The sequence below is a fragment of the Drosophila rhopaloa genome, unplaced genomic scaffold, assembly GCF_018152115.1.
Source record: "Drosophila rhopaloa isolate 14029-0021.01 unplaced genomic scaffold, ASM1815211v1 contig_36, whole genome shotgun sequence".
Classification (NCBI taxonomy): domain Eukaryota; kingdom Metazoa; phylum Arthropoda; class Insecta; order Diptera; family Drosophilidae; genus Drosophila; species Drosophila rhopaloa.
This window is the reverse complement of record NW_025335130.1, coordinates 976,522-989,672: the sequence shown is the minus strand read 5'-3', so window position 1 is coordinate 989,672 and position 13,151 is coordinate 976,522. Positions and strand designations below refer to the sequence as shown.

Here is a 13,151-nt window from a genome sequence, read left to right as displayed (position 1 = left end):
TAAAATATTAATCATGAAACCTCGGCTTAAGAGAATCTTGCTCAGAAGAGATTAAAAGAGATTAGGCAAAGTTAAGAGAGTAGGACAATTGGCTGATGAAATAATTGAGAAGTAATTGAAACTCAATAAATTGATTATTTGACAAAAATTTGGTTAGCAACTGGCTCGGACTAGATCGGACCCTAAGTGGAAAATTTGGAAGCTTTGTTTATGACTGGGGTCATTTTCACAGGGCTCGGTTTGAGTGAGGGGAGGTTCTGTTAACGAAGCTAGAATTTCCAGCGGTTGCTAAGATTGGAAAGGGTCATTTGTTTATAATAGCCCGAATGTGGCCGGTTTGAGTGAGGGAAGATTTTTCTAGCGAAGCTTAGATTTTTCAGCGGTTGCTACGATTGAAAATTTGTTTATGAAACTCATAAGCTAAGAATATACATGGGTTGGATAACATGCATGCGTTTATGGATATGTGTAAGTTCCTGTATGTGGAGGCAGAAAATAGTTTTATGTAGATATGGGCATGCATGCGTTTATGGATATGTGTAAGTGTATATCGGTACAGTAGAGCGTCGAGGAGTGGACTGTATTTGAAGTGACGGAACAGATGAAATTATGTGGAGAGAAAAAAACACAAAAAAAGACACACAATTTCACGCGCGTATGTATGTCTGGATGCACATATGCCTTTACCGTTGGCAACTTGATGTAAAACGGGGAACGAAAAAAACGGCAAGGATTTTGGCGACGCACACAAAGCGGAGACGGATAGAAAATTTGTTGGAATTGAAGGAATGTTAAATTTCTCGACTGCCGTTGTGTCGGGAAAACTCGGACGTGGAGTTGACACAAAAAAATTGATCTTGCTGCAGTGTGAACGCAATTCAATGTTCGAACCACTGCTGAAGACCGGCAGCGAGAGAAAGTCGGAAAATGCTAGTACTTATCTTTTTTGCGGAAAAAATCACAGGAGTTGCTGGTAAGAAGGATATCCTTATCTGGCTCGAATGGACCAAAATGTTGAAGGGGGGCCATCCTGCCACAAAAAAGAACTGGTGGTCACAAGAAAATTCCCACGGCGCAAACGTAAATGGAGACGAAATTAAGAAGGCGGGGGCGTCGTGGTATAATTCAAAGTGCTTTATTCGGCTGCATACATGAGACTGGTGACTTAAACCTAAAACCGCGCTCCCGCCAGATTTACTCCGCTGAAGCGAGAGCGGGAGATCGGCAGCGGCCGTCCGAGGAGTTCGGATGCGAAACCCGAAGCTAGAACTCTGGAGCGCGGACGTTGCGAGAAGCGAAAGCTCGGAGAGCGAAAGCTCGGAGAGCTTAGTGAACAGCGGCGATGCAGTGGGCCACTGACCTAAACATAAACTATACTATTATATATATAATAATATTATTTATATTTATCTTTATTTTTATACCCTTGCAGAGGGTATTATAATTTTGGTCAAAAGTGTGCAACGCAGTGAAGGAGGCATCTCCGACCCTATAAAGTATATATATTCTTGATCAGGATCACCTCCTGAGTTGATATAGCCATGTCCGTCTGTCCGTCTGTCCGTCTGTCTGTTTCTACGCAAACTAGTCTCTCAGTTTTAAAGCTATCGAATTGAAACTTTGCACACACCCTTCTTTCCTTTGCACGCAGTATATAAGTCGGAACGGCCGGGATCGGCCGACTATATCCTATAGCTGCCATATAACTGAATGATCGGAAATGCCATAACTCTGCTGTTTGTTAAGTTAGGAAGTTGGGACTCTCTATGGGTATTATATTTGGCCAATCAATCCGACGTACCAAATTTCATAGGGATCGGCCGACTATATCCTATAGCTGCCATATAACTGATTGATCGGAAATGCCATAACTTTGGTGTTTGTAAAGTTAGGAAGCTGGGATTTTCAATGGGTTTTATATTTGGCCAATCAATTCGACCTACCAAATTTCATAAGGATCGGCCGACTATATCCTATAGCTGCCATATAACTGAACGATTGGAAATGCCATAACTTTGGTGTTTGTAAAGTTAGAAAGTTAAGATTTTCTACAGGTTTTATATTTGGCCAATCAATCCGACCTACCAAATTTCATAAGGATCGGCCGACTATATCCTATAGCTGCCATATAACTGAACGATTCGAAATGCCATAACTTTGGTGTTTTTAAAGTTAGGAAGTTTGGATTTTTTATGAGTATTAAGAATGCATCATAGGAATAATTTTGGAGAATATTATTATAGAGAATTCTGCAAGGGTATATCAACTTCGGCTCCGCCCGAAGTTAGCTTTCCTTTCTTGTTATATTTTTATATTTATAACTTATCATTACTTACCTATATGTTTCTGTGCGAAGCGATTTGCATAATGTGTGACAGGAACTTATTTTGTCGGCGATCTCCTTCATCTGGTTCACATCGAATACGCACAGTTGCAGAGCGTGTGCTGCACATCTCACAAGGTGTATATTAGCAAGTTCAATGGCATCCAGTTCATTCACAAGATTCTCACTTTCTGTGTCATCTTCAAAAAGGGATTACTCTGTGGCATCATTTAAAACTTGGACGGCTTTTATCATGTTTCGACCATTATCAGACGTAATGCTGTGTGCATGAATATCAAAATTATTTGAAAAAATCACATATTTTAAAAATTGTATGTATTTCAATTTTTACCTGTAGATTTGATCTAGTGATATTCCGTAATCATCTAGACGTTACAGGGTTCATGCCAAGTGAATTATATATTGGATCCATTATTTCTTTGAACCCTTCACTGTCTAGAAATATAAATGGTTTTCCGTCCGTGGTTACTATTTTAATCAAAGTAGAAACAATTGCTTCTTCGCTCGTTTGATACGATATTTTTCGTTTTCCTTCGGTTAGTTTTGAATTTCCAGAATTGTTCCACTCATTGAAAATCTCCATATGTTTCGTTGTTAAATGGCGTTTTAAGTTTTTTGAATGATTGCCGGTCAATTTAACACCGCAAACACTACAAATTTACTTCTTCTCTTTTTCGGACATTGATGCACTATGATCAGCGCAAACAAGTGGCCCTTACGACACCAAGCAGTGCTTGTTACGCGCGGAGCCCAATAGGCGTAAAAACGAGATCGCGAGAAGTCTTCCAAATTAAATTTCAAGAATTGATGCACATTTTTATTCAATTCTCTTCCCATTTTACACGAAAATTATTTCACAACTTGACACACCAATTCCCGTTCACAATTGATATATTTCGTCTGCAAAACAGAAAAATAACGATTTGCTTGCCTATGCGCATAGAGTAAGAATCTATATAGAGGTTTCATTTGCTCTGCCCGCGCTCTCGAGTGACTTTGCCAGTGATGCCACGTAGGGGAAAAACGGAAAAAAAGAGAGTTTTTCATTTATTCGATCGAACTGGAATCGAGTCCCGCGGTGAGTTTCTGCAGCTGCACTGGTCGCTCTTATTCCTATGGTTTGGTACGAGAATTCCCCATACTATTGCTTGTGCTTCGCACATGTTAGAAGTGGTGAGAAACCGAAGTTAGAAGAAGTTAGCTTCGAACATGGCTCTCAGCAGAGCTTTGGCAGAGGCCCGGGCAGAGCAAATGAAACCTCTATATAGTTTCTTACTCTATGCTATGCGTGTGAATGTAAACCAATACATACGCAAAAGACCTTTTGCTTCACTTAACACGACAAAACGGTCTTGGAACAACCAGAACAAAACAGTATAGAAATAAACGGTTTCGCTCTGAGCGCGAGCGAGCTCATTCAAGAACCCATAAATCGGTTGCTCTTTGAGTCTTTTCGTAAAGAGTCAGGAGAAGACACTTATTTGCAGACAACGAGAAACGGTCGACAGTTAAATGCGAGCTCTGTTTAAAAGGCAACTTAAGACAACAAAAAGGCAACGACGATGGCAACACTGGAACCCACAATCGATAAACGCGATCGTGGTGAGATTCCAGGGCTCTGCAGGAAAATTCGAATTCCACGCAGGGAACTGTCTGGGGAACGGGGAACTGTCTGGGGAACAGGGAAACAGTCTGGGGAAATAATCTTTCAAGGAGCTGTATGAAAAAGTCTTTTAGGGAAACAGTCGCGGGAAAGTTTAAGTCTTTTAAGGAGCTGTACGAGTAAAGTCTTTTAGGAAAACGGTCTAAATCTAACACGCAATTCAGGCGGAGAATTCACCACTTTCATTACGTTTCCGAAGGAAGGGGGAAATGTGAGAAGTCTTAAACTCCCCACAAATCCCGATGCAGGAGATCGGCCTAGCAACAGCGGAGGAGGCGAGAAAGCTGGAGAAATGAAGGGCATCCAGGTCAAACGGGAAATATTCGGACCTTGGACCCTCATATGGCAAGGGCAACGAGGTCATACGGTAAATTGGCGGACTTCGGACCCGCCTAAAGAGGACACACCGAGAATGAACGGTACTTCAGTGGACCTTGGACCCGAGCACGGCGAGGGAAATAACGGCACCTATAGCGCCTATAAAAGGACGGCGCAGAGAATCAGAGCGAGTGCTTGAACGCGGAATAAGTAAGAATCGAAACCGAAGTGCCCAAGGATCAAGATCGCAAAGTCGAGATGCCGAACGACGACAAGTCTACAAGGCTGAGGCTACAACGCTGAGGTAGTGGTAAAATCAAACTTAGGGAGTCGTTGCGCGGTGTCAGGCGATAAAGGTGGCTAGGCGATAAGGCAGAACTTTGTTCTATCTGCTAGGCGATACACCTTGCCGACCCCGGTAGGAAAGTTCGCATAAGATCCAGAGTTTTGGTGGAGCCGCCCCGATCCCCGATCCCAGCGCAGCAGCGAGCCAGGAGCAACGCAGCAGAAGTCAGCGACAACGGGTAGCAAAACAGTAGCAAAAAGGCTATGTTTAGAGAATCAATAAACCAGCACCAACCTAATCCTTTCTGGCGTTATCCTTTGGTTACGGGCAGTCACTCAATATAAATTTGGAGGAACAACCTCTCTGAGCTAGCCGTAAGTTTGCGTAGTGAGCAGAAAATAAAGAAACAGGTCGTTACATAAGATATACGTTTCTTTATGCACAACATTTTGGGAGATTATAAAAAAAAAATTAATTTCTATATTTACATGTACATTTAAACGACAAATTTATTTTTTCAGATTTTTAAAAACTAAAATTTTTTTGTTAGCTAAGTAAAAAAAAAAATTATACAAATGTAATTTTTAAAACACGTGTATTTTAAATTTGATGAAGGAATAAAAATAAATAAAAATTCGGATTTATTTTTAAGGGCAGGGTGCAAAATGTATACTACAGCTCGCAGCCAATAGTATAGGTGTTATACGAAATAATATGAAAAGTATATGTATGTTGCAGCAGGGTTATTCTCGTCCGACATCGTAGTAGCGCAGCGAGTTTCGGTTTCGCACACCTCAAGTTCTAAACGCAACTAACTGCTTCGTCCCTTCTTCCTTCTGTGCTTACCATCGAACCACACTCGGCGACAGCGACACTACGCTGTCGCCCCGCTAAAACGCAATTTCTTAAAGCGACAACATGACACAGCACAATTAGAGGCTAAAGCAATATTAAATTCCCGAGAATATACCCATACACTCATACCAACATTCACACACTCTTAGTGTGCGCCGACATATACTACATGCCGGTAGCACAGTATTTTTGTTATACTAAATAGTATGAAAAATAAACTAGGAGTATGGGTAAAAGTATACCGAGTGAGTTGAAATTTTATACTCAGTAGTATAAAATTGATAACATCGAAAGTTGTATTTTAATACTTTCAAAGTTTTTATTTAATACTCATCTTATTGAGAAATTTTTTATACTGAATAGTGTAGAATTCATGTAACAATAGTTTCGTTTCTATGACTATTTTTTTTTGGGTGTGCTTATTTGGTAAACTTGATAATAACGACAGAGAAGAAAAAGAAAAAAATATAAACAATTTATAAGCAACTATTGTCCAAGCAAATAATAGTAATGAATGAACTCAAATTACAAAGCGAACAAGAAAAAAAATTAGAATAGCTATTTTCAATATAAACTACTTCACAGAATACATAGAAGACATTGAGTTAGGAAAGCAGCTCACAAGACTAGACTGTTTCAACCACATATTATTAAAACATGATTTATTAAAAATACAACACTAGAAAAATTACTAAATATTAAAACTTCAACCCAGTTAAAATTAGATACTCAAGAAATCTAATATATGATAATATCTCATATCCCAAAGAATTAAAACAAATTCAAATTTTCGAAATAATACCAATTCGAGATGAAAAAAAAACATTCTTACAGAGAATATTCACGAAAGATATATCATTAAAAAAACAAAAGAAACAAAAGAAGTACCAAGAAGTAAATAACAAATGTATAACAGGCATTTTAAACCAAATACCCAAAGAATGTAAATATACAAAAGCAGTAAAGAACTTTCAAATTCATTTTATTAAACCAAATATTGTATTGTATAATTTGCCTAAGTAAGTATTGAATCGAAAACCATAATAGAAGGAAACATAATAGAAGAAACACTTCAATCACACATCTGAATTAGAACCCGTAAATCTTATTCATCAAGAAACACCATAACTAATCTTGTACCATGCCTTAAACGCTTGTGGACAAGCTAATTTTTTAGTATAGGGGAGTAACATATTCAGATCCCCTCACACTCGGTCGGAGAACCTAACACCCCAGACACAAAATATAAACAATTATACCCTTAGACAGAAATTCACAAATAATGCTAGCCTTGTACTTTTTTTGTAATCAAAACTTTTTAAATTAAAATTTATTTCTTGAATTTTATTTTATTATTGAAAATAATTCGCTGATCAACAGTATTACCAGAAGAGGCGATCCGTCCGTCCGAACGTTTTTTCGCAAACTAGTCTCTCAGTTTTTATTGAAAATAAATCTTGAACTATTATTTCTTTAAATAAAAACTCGTGTCGCGGAACGGATTAACCCAATTATCGATTGTCGGGCAATTCAAATGTAGCGCCACAAATTAGAGATTATATTTAGTACAATGTAACCGGTTGAGGATTCTCGCTGTTTAGGGAATCTGGTCACACAGCTTGAAGTTAGGAAAAGCGAAGCTTCCCGCTTCCAAGTTATTCCAATCAACGAGGTCAGAGAAGCTGGGAGGCGAGACTGCGGTAAAGTTAACTTATATGTGTAGAGTTAAATCATGAACTTGTAATATTCCTACAGAATAAAACCCCCTCCGTCTGTTCAATACCATTTTAGCTACAAGATCTGGCTATTTCTTGTTTCGGTGCGGTATATCGGGTTAAAGGCAACTCCCAGTGACCGTCGTTTGAGCGGCGTCATTTCTTTTATTCGCATTCTTCATTCGCACTCTTCATTCGCACTACGTGCTCACATCATCATCGTGCTATGCCAACTTCACATTCACCCCGGCGCAGTCCTCGGCTTGGACAGCCAGAGACTTCCGCAGCTGCAACCACTGGAAACCAACCAGCCGGCACTCCGAGAGCCATAACGGATGCCGCGGCTGGCGGTAAGGTGCAGCGGGCACAAGCTCCTAAGGACAGCGGGCAAAAGGGGAAGAAACCGAGTGCAGATCTACAGCCAGCTGGAGGATCACGCCAAGAATCGGTTCCCACGTCCGCACAAGTTACGGCCCTAATGGAAAGGATCGCAAGCTTGGAAGAGGAGCTACAAAGGGCAAGGGCAAGTGAAGGGCATGATGCAGCCGCCAGGAATCCCGTTGGAATCGGGTCGAGCGGTAATAGAGTGAGTGAGACGGCGAATGCGACGCCATGTTTGAGTGGACAGAATTTGAGTGAAAAACTTGTGACTCCATCTTTACATGGACAGTTGCCGCCATATTTGAGTGGAGATTTGCCGCCACAACTGAGTGGACATTTGGCAATAGGGCAACCAGTCACGAGTAGCGCAAGTTGTACAACGGCAAGCTACTCCACGCCAAGATGTGTAACGGCCGAACTGCAGCCAGCGCACAATAACGTGCAAGCATTTCGGGAGCCTCAACACATAACCATGGTACCCACACAGTCGGCTGGGTCCTATGGAATAGCATCGCCGAGCCTAAATGGATGGACGCCGCACAGACTGCCTGATCTCCCCGAGTTTGATGGTCAGCCTGAGGATTGGCCAATATTCCAATGCGCGTTCACGGAGACAACAGCGGCGTACCAGTGTACAGCTTTAGAAAACAACCAGAGACTAGTCAAGGCCCTGAAGGGTGAAGCGCGAGCATCCGTCAAGTCGTTGCTTATACACCCGAGTAATGTTCAGGCTGTAATGGAGCAGCTACGCTCCCGATATGGTCGTCCGGAGCAGCTGATACGCAGCCAGCTGGAAAACGTGCGAAGTGTGCAGCCGATCCAGGAGCACAACATCAGCAAGATCGTGCACTTTTCCACACGGGTCAGCAATCTCGCTGCGTTTCTACAGGCAACCCCGAACGGAGAGCAGCACCTAGGAAACCCCATCCTGATGGAGGAGCTGATCGCCAAGCTACCGCTGAGCAAAAGGTTGGACTGGGCCAGGCATGCCACTGGAATAGGATGCTTCCCCACGGTCGTACACCTCAGCGGATGGCTGGAGGAACTCGCCAGGCTGGTGTGTACCATATCGGACTTCGAGAGCAAGGAACCCAAGGGAAGGGTGCTGCACGCCAGCGCAGCTGACAACCAAGTTAGGAGTTGCCCAGTGTGCGAGGGGCAACACCTTATCAAGGATTGCAAGGACTTCAACCATGCGTCTCCAACTGTGCGATTCGATATCGCGAAGAAGCATCGGATATGTTTTTTGTGTCTGGAAAGTGGACATATGGCAAGGTTCTGCAAAAAAGATGTTAGCTGCAATGTATATGGATGCCAGAGGAGGCATCACTACCTACTTCACGAGCAACACACACGGCCACCACAGGCATACGGTGGTCCTCGGAGGGATCAAATGAGCAGCCGCAACCGGGCACTGCAAACTGGCAGTGGTCGACGGAAAGGCGAGGCACACGTACCTCAGCCAGCGGCACCGAGTAGTTTCCCCACGCCACAAGCGAGTCAAGATGCTTGGCGTGAGGATGAGGGACGTTTGCGCAGTGGTGATACAGAAAGACCACATCGGAACCTAAGCTGCGTCGAGTCAGACGGTGGTCACTTACTTTTCCGTATTCTGCCCGTGACTCTGTACGGCGAATGCAAGCAAGTGGATACCTACGCGCTGTTCGACGAGGGATCTTCCGTAACCATGATAGATGACGAGCTTATTCGAAGCTTAGACCTGAAAGGTGAGAATCGGCAGCTCAATATCCAATGGTTTGGTGGCAAGTCATCCAGCGAGCGCACCAAAATGGTAAGCCTGCAGATCAGTGGAGCAGGCAAGCCAAAACGCCATGGACTAAGGAACGTGTTTGCAGTCCCAAACCTCAATCTGCCGATGCAAAGTCTGCGCCGAGAAGATGTCAAGACGGCGAAGGCTGGTGCACGCCTGCCGATGAGGCCCTACAGTAATGCGGCCCCGAGGATTTTGATTGGACTGGACCATGCACACTTGGGAATACCTATGAAAAATAGGAGCCTTGGAACAGGAGGACCATATGCAGCCGCCACGACGCTTGGATGGGTGGTGTTCGGGCCGGTGAAAGGACAAGTAAGTTCACCGACTCATACATCGTGCCTCTTAGCCATCCCTCAGGATCGTCTTCTGGACTAGATGGTCACCGACTACTTCGAAACAGAAAACTTTGGAGTAAAGCCGGCGCCACCAGTCGCAGCTAGTGGCGACGCACGGGCTTTGGGAATACTTAACGGGACGACTAAGCGAGTGGGCCAACGATATCAAACCGGGCTGCTATGGAAGGATGACGAGGTGAGACTGCCAAACAGTTATGACATGGCTCTCAAGAGACTCGTCAACATCGAACGAAAAATGAAGCGCGACGTGGAATTCGCGCAGGCCTACAATAGGATTATGGAGGACTATGTCAAAAAAGGGTATGCACGACGACTAGAGCCGCAGGAAGTCACTCCAGCCAACAACGACAGGGTCTGGTATCTGCCGCATTTCGGGGTCGAGAATCCAAATAAACCTGGTAAGATCCGACTAGTCTTCGACGCCGCAGCAAAGGTCGGCAACATATCCCTCAACTCAGCGCTGCTCAAAGGCCCACAGCAGTACAAGAGTCTGCCAGCCGTGCTCTTCCACTTTCGGGAAGGAGCAGTCGGGGTCTGCGCAGATATTAAGGAGATGTTTCATCAGGTTTTGATACAGCCTCAAGACAAATGCGCCCAGAGATTCCTGTGGAGAAATGGAGATGACCAGCGGGATCCAGATCTGTATGAAATGATGGTGATGACGTTTGGAGCAGCTTGTTCGCCGTGCTGAGCGCATCATGTGAAAACAGTTAATGCTTCAAGGTACGCACGTACAGACCCCCGCGCGGTCCTGGCCATCAACGAGTACCATTATGTAGACGACTACGTAGATAGCTTCTCAAACGATGTCGAAGCTATTTCTGTATCAACCCGGATCAAGGAAATTCATGCGAGTGCTGGTTTCGATTTGTGCCGGTTCTCCTCCAGTTCGGAAGGTGTGGTCAGAGCGTTGAACCCACTAGGATCCAGCGAGAACGTCGAGTGGACCGAAGCTGAGGAGAAGATTCTGGGCATGTACTGGCAGCCGGCTACTGACGACTTTAAATTCAGTATAAAGTACCACAGGGTACCCAGCAGCGTGATGACAGGGCAACGTGTCCCCACCAAAAGAGAATTCCTCAGCCTCGTTATGTCAACATTTGACCCGCTCGGATTTTTGAGCTGCTACACGGTGACCGCCAAATTGTTAATGATTGAAACCTGGAGGAGATCAGTGGAATGGGACGAGCCCCTGCCTGATGAGCTAGCCACAGCATTCGAGAGCTGGCGGCAGGAGATGAACTACGTGAGAGACTTCCGGTGTCCGCGCCACTATTTCGGCGTAGGACGAGTGCGTGAGCTACAGCTGCACATTTTCGTGGATTCGAGCCAATCGGCGTTTGCCGCGGTGGCCTATTGGAGAACCACTTATGACGACGGCGACGTGCGGGCACATTTCGTGTGTGCGAAAACCAAATGTGCCCCGATGAGGACGATGTCGATCCCGCGACTGGAACTCCAAGCAGCTGTATTGGGAACCAGGCTGATGGACACCGTAAAACAGACGCACGGTATGACGATCAGTGGCTGCGTTCTTTGGACTGATTCGAAGACTGTGCTGCACTGGATTAGCAGCACCCACCGGCGGTACAAGCAGTTTGTAGGAAACCGGGTGGCGGAGATCTTAGAGTCCACGGAGGTGTCCCAATGGAAATGGATACCATCTGCCGAAAATGTGGCTGATGACGCACGAGACCGCAACGCCACGTGAACCTTAGCCAAGAATCGCGGTGGCTCAGCGGACCATCGTTCCTGCGGGAGCCTGAGGAGCTCTGGCCCAAGAGTTCTCCGGGTGATAGTAGCAGCCTGCAGACAACGGAGGAGGAAGAGATGCCGTGTGAGTTCGCACTGGTTTTAGCAAATAGCTTTATTTCTTTGCACAGGTTTTCGAGCTACGATCGATTGGTTAGATCGACAGCATGGGTCCTGAGGTTCATTCGACGGTGCCGTGGGCTGCGTGACGTACATGAGGAATACGGTTTTTCTGCTGCTGAGTGTGCTGAGGCAGAGCGCTTATTAATCCGTCGGGCGCAATCAGAGGCGTTCGCGGATGAAACTCAAGGGAAAGCCGTAGCGAAAGACAGTCAGTTACGAGGACTTTCGCCATACTTTGACAACGATGGAATTATACGTGCGTGTGGAAGAATCGATGCCGCCGGTTGTGTCCCAGTTAACACACGGCGCCCCATCATACTGTCGCACCAGCACGCACTGTCAGAGATGATCACCGATCACTACCACAGGAAGATGAAGCACCAAAACCTAGATGCGACCATTAGCGAAATCCGGACGAAGTTCTGGATAACAAATTTAAGGAGACTTTTGCGGAAGGTTATAACCAGATGCCAATTATGTAAACTTCGGAGAGCGCAACCAGCTCCGCCACTGATGGGTCCATTGCCAAAGGACCGGCTCGAGGCCAACGGTTGGCCATTTAAATATACCGGTCTGGACTATTTTGGTCCACTGCAAGTGACGATTGGACGTCGGACAGAGAAAAGGTGGGTGGCACTATTTACATGTCTAACCACCAGGGCTATCCATTTGGAAATGGCCCACGATCTGTCGACAGATTCCTGCATAATCGCTATGAGGAACTTTATGTGCCGCCGAGGACCAGTGATTAGATTGAGAAGCGACAACGGGAAGAATTTCATCGGAGCCAACCGTGAAGCCAGAAGGTTCGATGAAGTCTTCGAGCCAGAGAGGATCCAGGGTGAACTGTCATCCAAAGGAATCGAATGGATCTTCAGCTGCCCGGCTCACCCGTCCGCGGGAGGCGTATGGGAACGGATGGTCCAATGCGTTAAGAAGGTGTTGGCGCATACCGTGAAGGAGGTGGCCCCTAAGGGAACACGTGATGGAAAGCTTCCTTATCGAGGCGGAGAATATTGTCAACTCTCGTCCGCTTACCCATCTGCCAGTCACGGTGGACCAGGAGGCTCCATTGACGCCGAACGACCTGCTGAGAGGAGTAGCAAACGTTCCGGACCTCCCTTCAAATCGTGGACACCCGCCAGAGAAGTGCGCCACAAGGAAGCAGTGGCGTATAGCGCGGATGATGAGAGACCGATTCTGGAAGCGTTGGGTACACGAGTATCTACCAACGCTCATTCGCAGACAGAAGTGGTGTGAGCGCGTCGAGCCAATGCGTCGTGGGGATCTAGTGTACATATGTGATCCGGCCGTCCCTCGCAGGGAATGGAGGAAAGGCGTCGTGGAGGAAGTGTACCCAGGAGCTGACGGAGTTCCACGACGAGCAGCGGTGCGAATTACCAGCGACGATCGAACTAGATTAATTATGCGTCCCGTCTCCAAGTTAGCTGTTTTGGACGTGGTGAATGCAGCTGCTTCACGGGGGTGGGGATGTCGCGGAACGGATTAACCCAATTATCGATTGTCGGGCAATTCAAATGTAGCGCCACAAATTAGAGATTATATTTAGTACAATGTAAC

General features: G+C 45.3%; 1 protein-coding gene across 1 annotated transcript; it reads left to right on the top strand.

Moving 5' to 3' along the window:
- The first annotated feature begins 7,407 nt into the window (after positions 1 to 7,407).
- Positions 7,408 to 11,406, top strand: LOC123038042. Its single transcript, XM_044461494.1, has 3 exons — positions 7,408 to 9,651; positions 9,715 to 10,372; positions 10,433 to 11,406. The coding sequence occupies exons 1-3, from the start codon at positions 7,408 to 7,410 to the stop codon at positions 11,404 to 11,406; spliced, it is 3,876 nt and encodes a 1,291-aa protein (XP_044317429.1).
- The last annotated feature ends 1,745 nt before the right edge of the window (positions 11,407 to 13,151 follow it).

Bases quoted from the DNA above. Each gene is read 5' to 3' on its own strand.
- LOC123038042 (XM_044461494.1), top strand. From the start codon at position 7,408: ATGCCAACTTCACATTCACCCCGGCGCAGTCCTCGGCTTGGACAGCCA. The intron at 9,652-9,714 runs GTAAGTTCACCG...CTTCTGGACTAG, and splicing joins TCGGGCCGGTGAAAGGACAA to ATGGTCACCGACTACTTCGA. The intron at 10,373-10,432 runs GTTCGCCGTGCT...ACGCACGTACAG, and splicing joins GATGACGTTTGGAGCAGCTT to ACCCCCGCGCGGTCCTGGCC.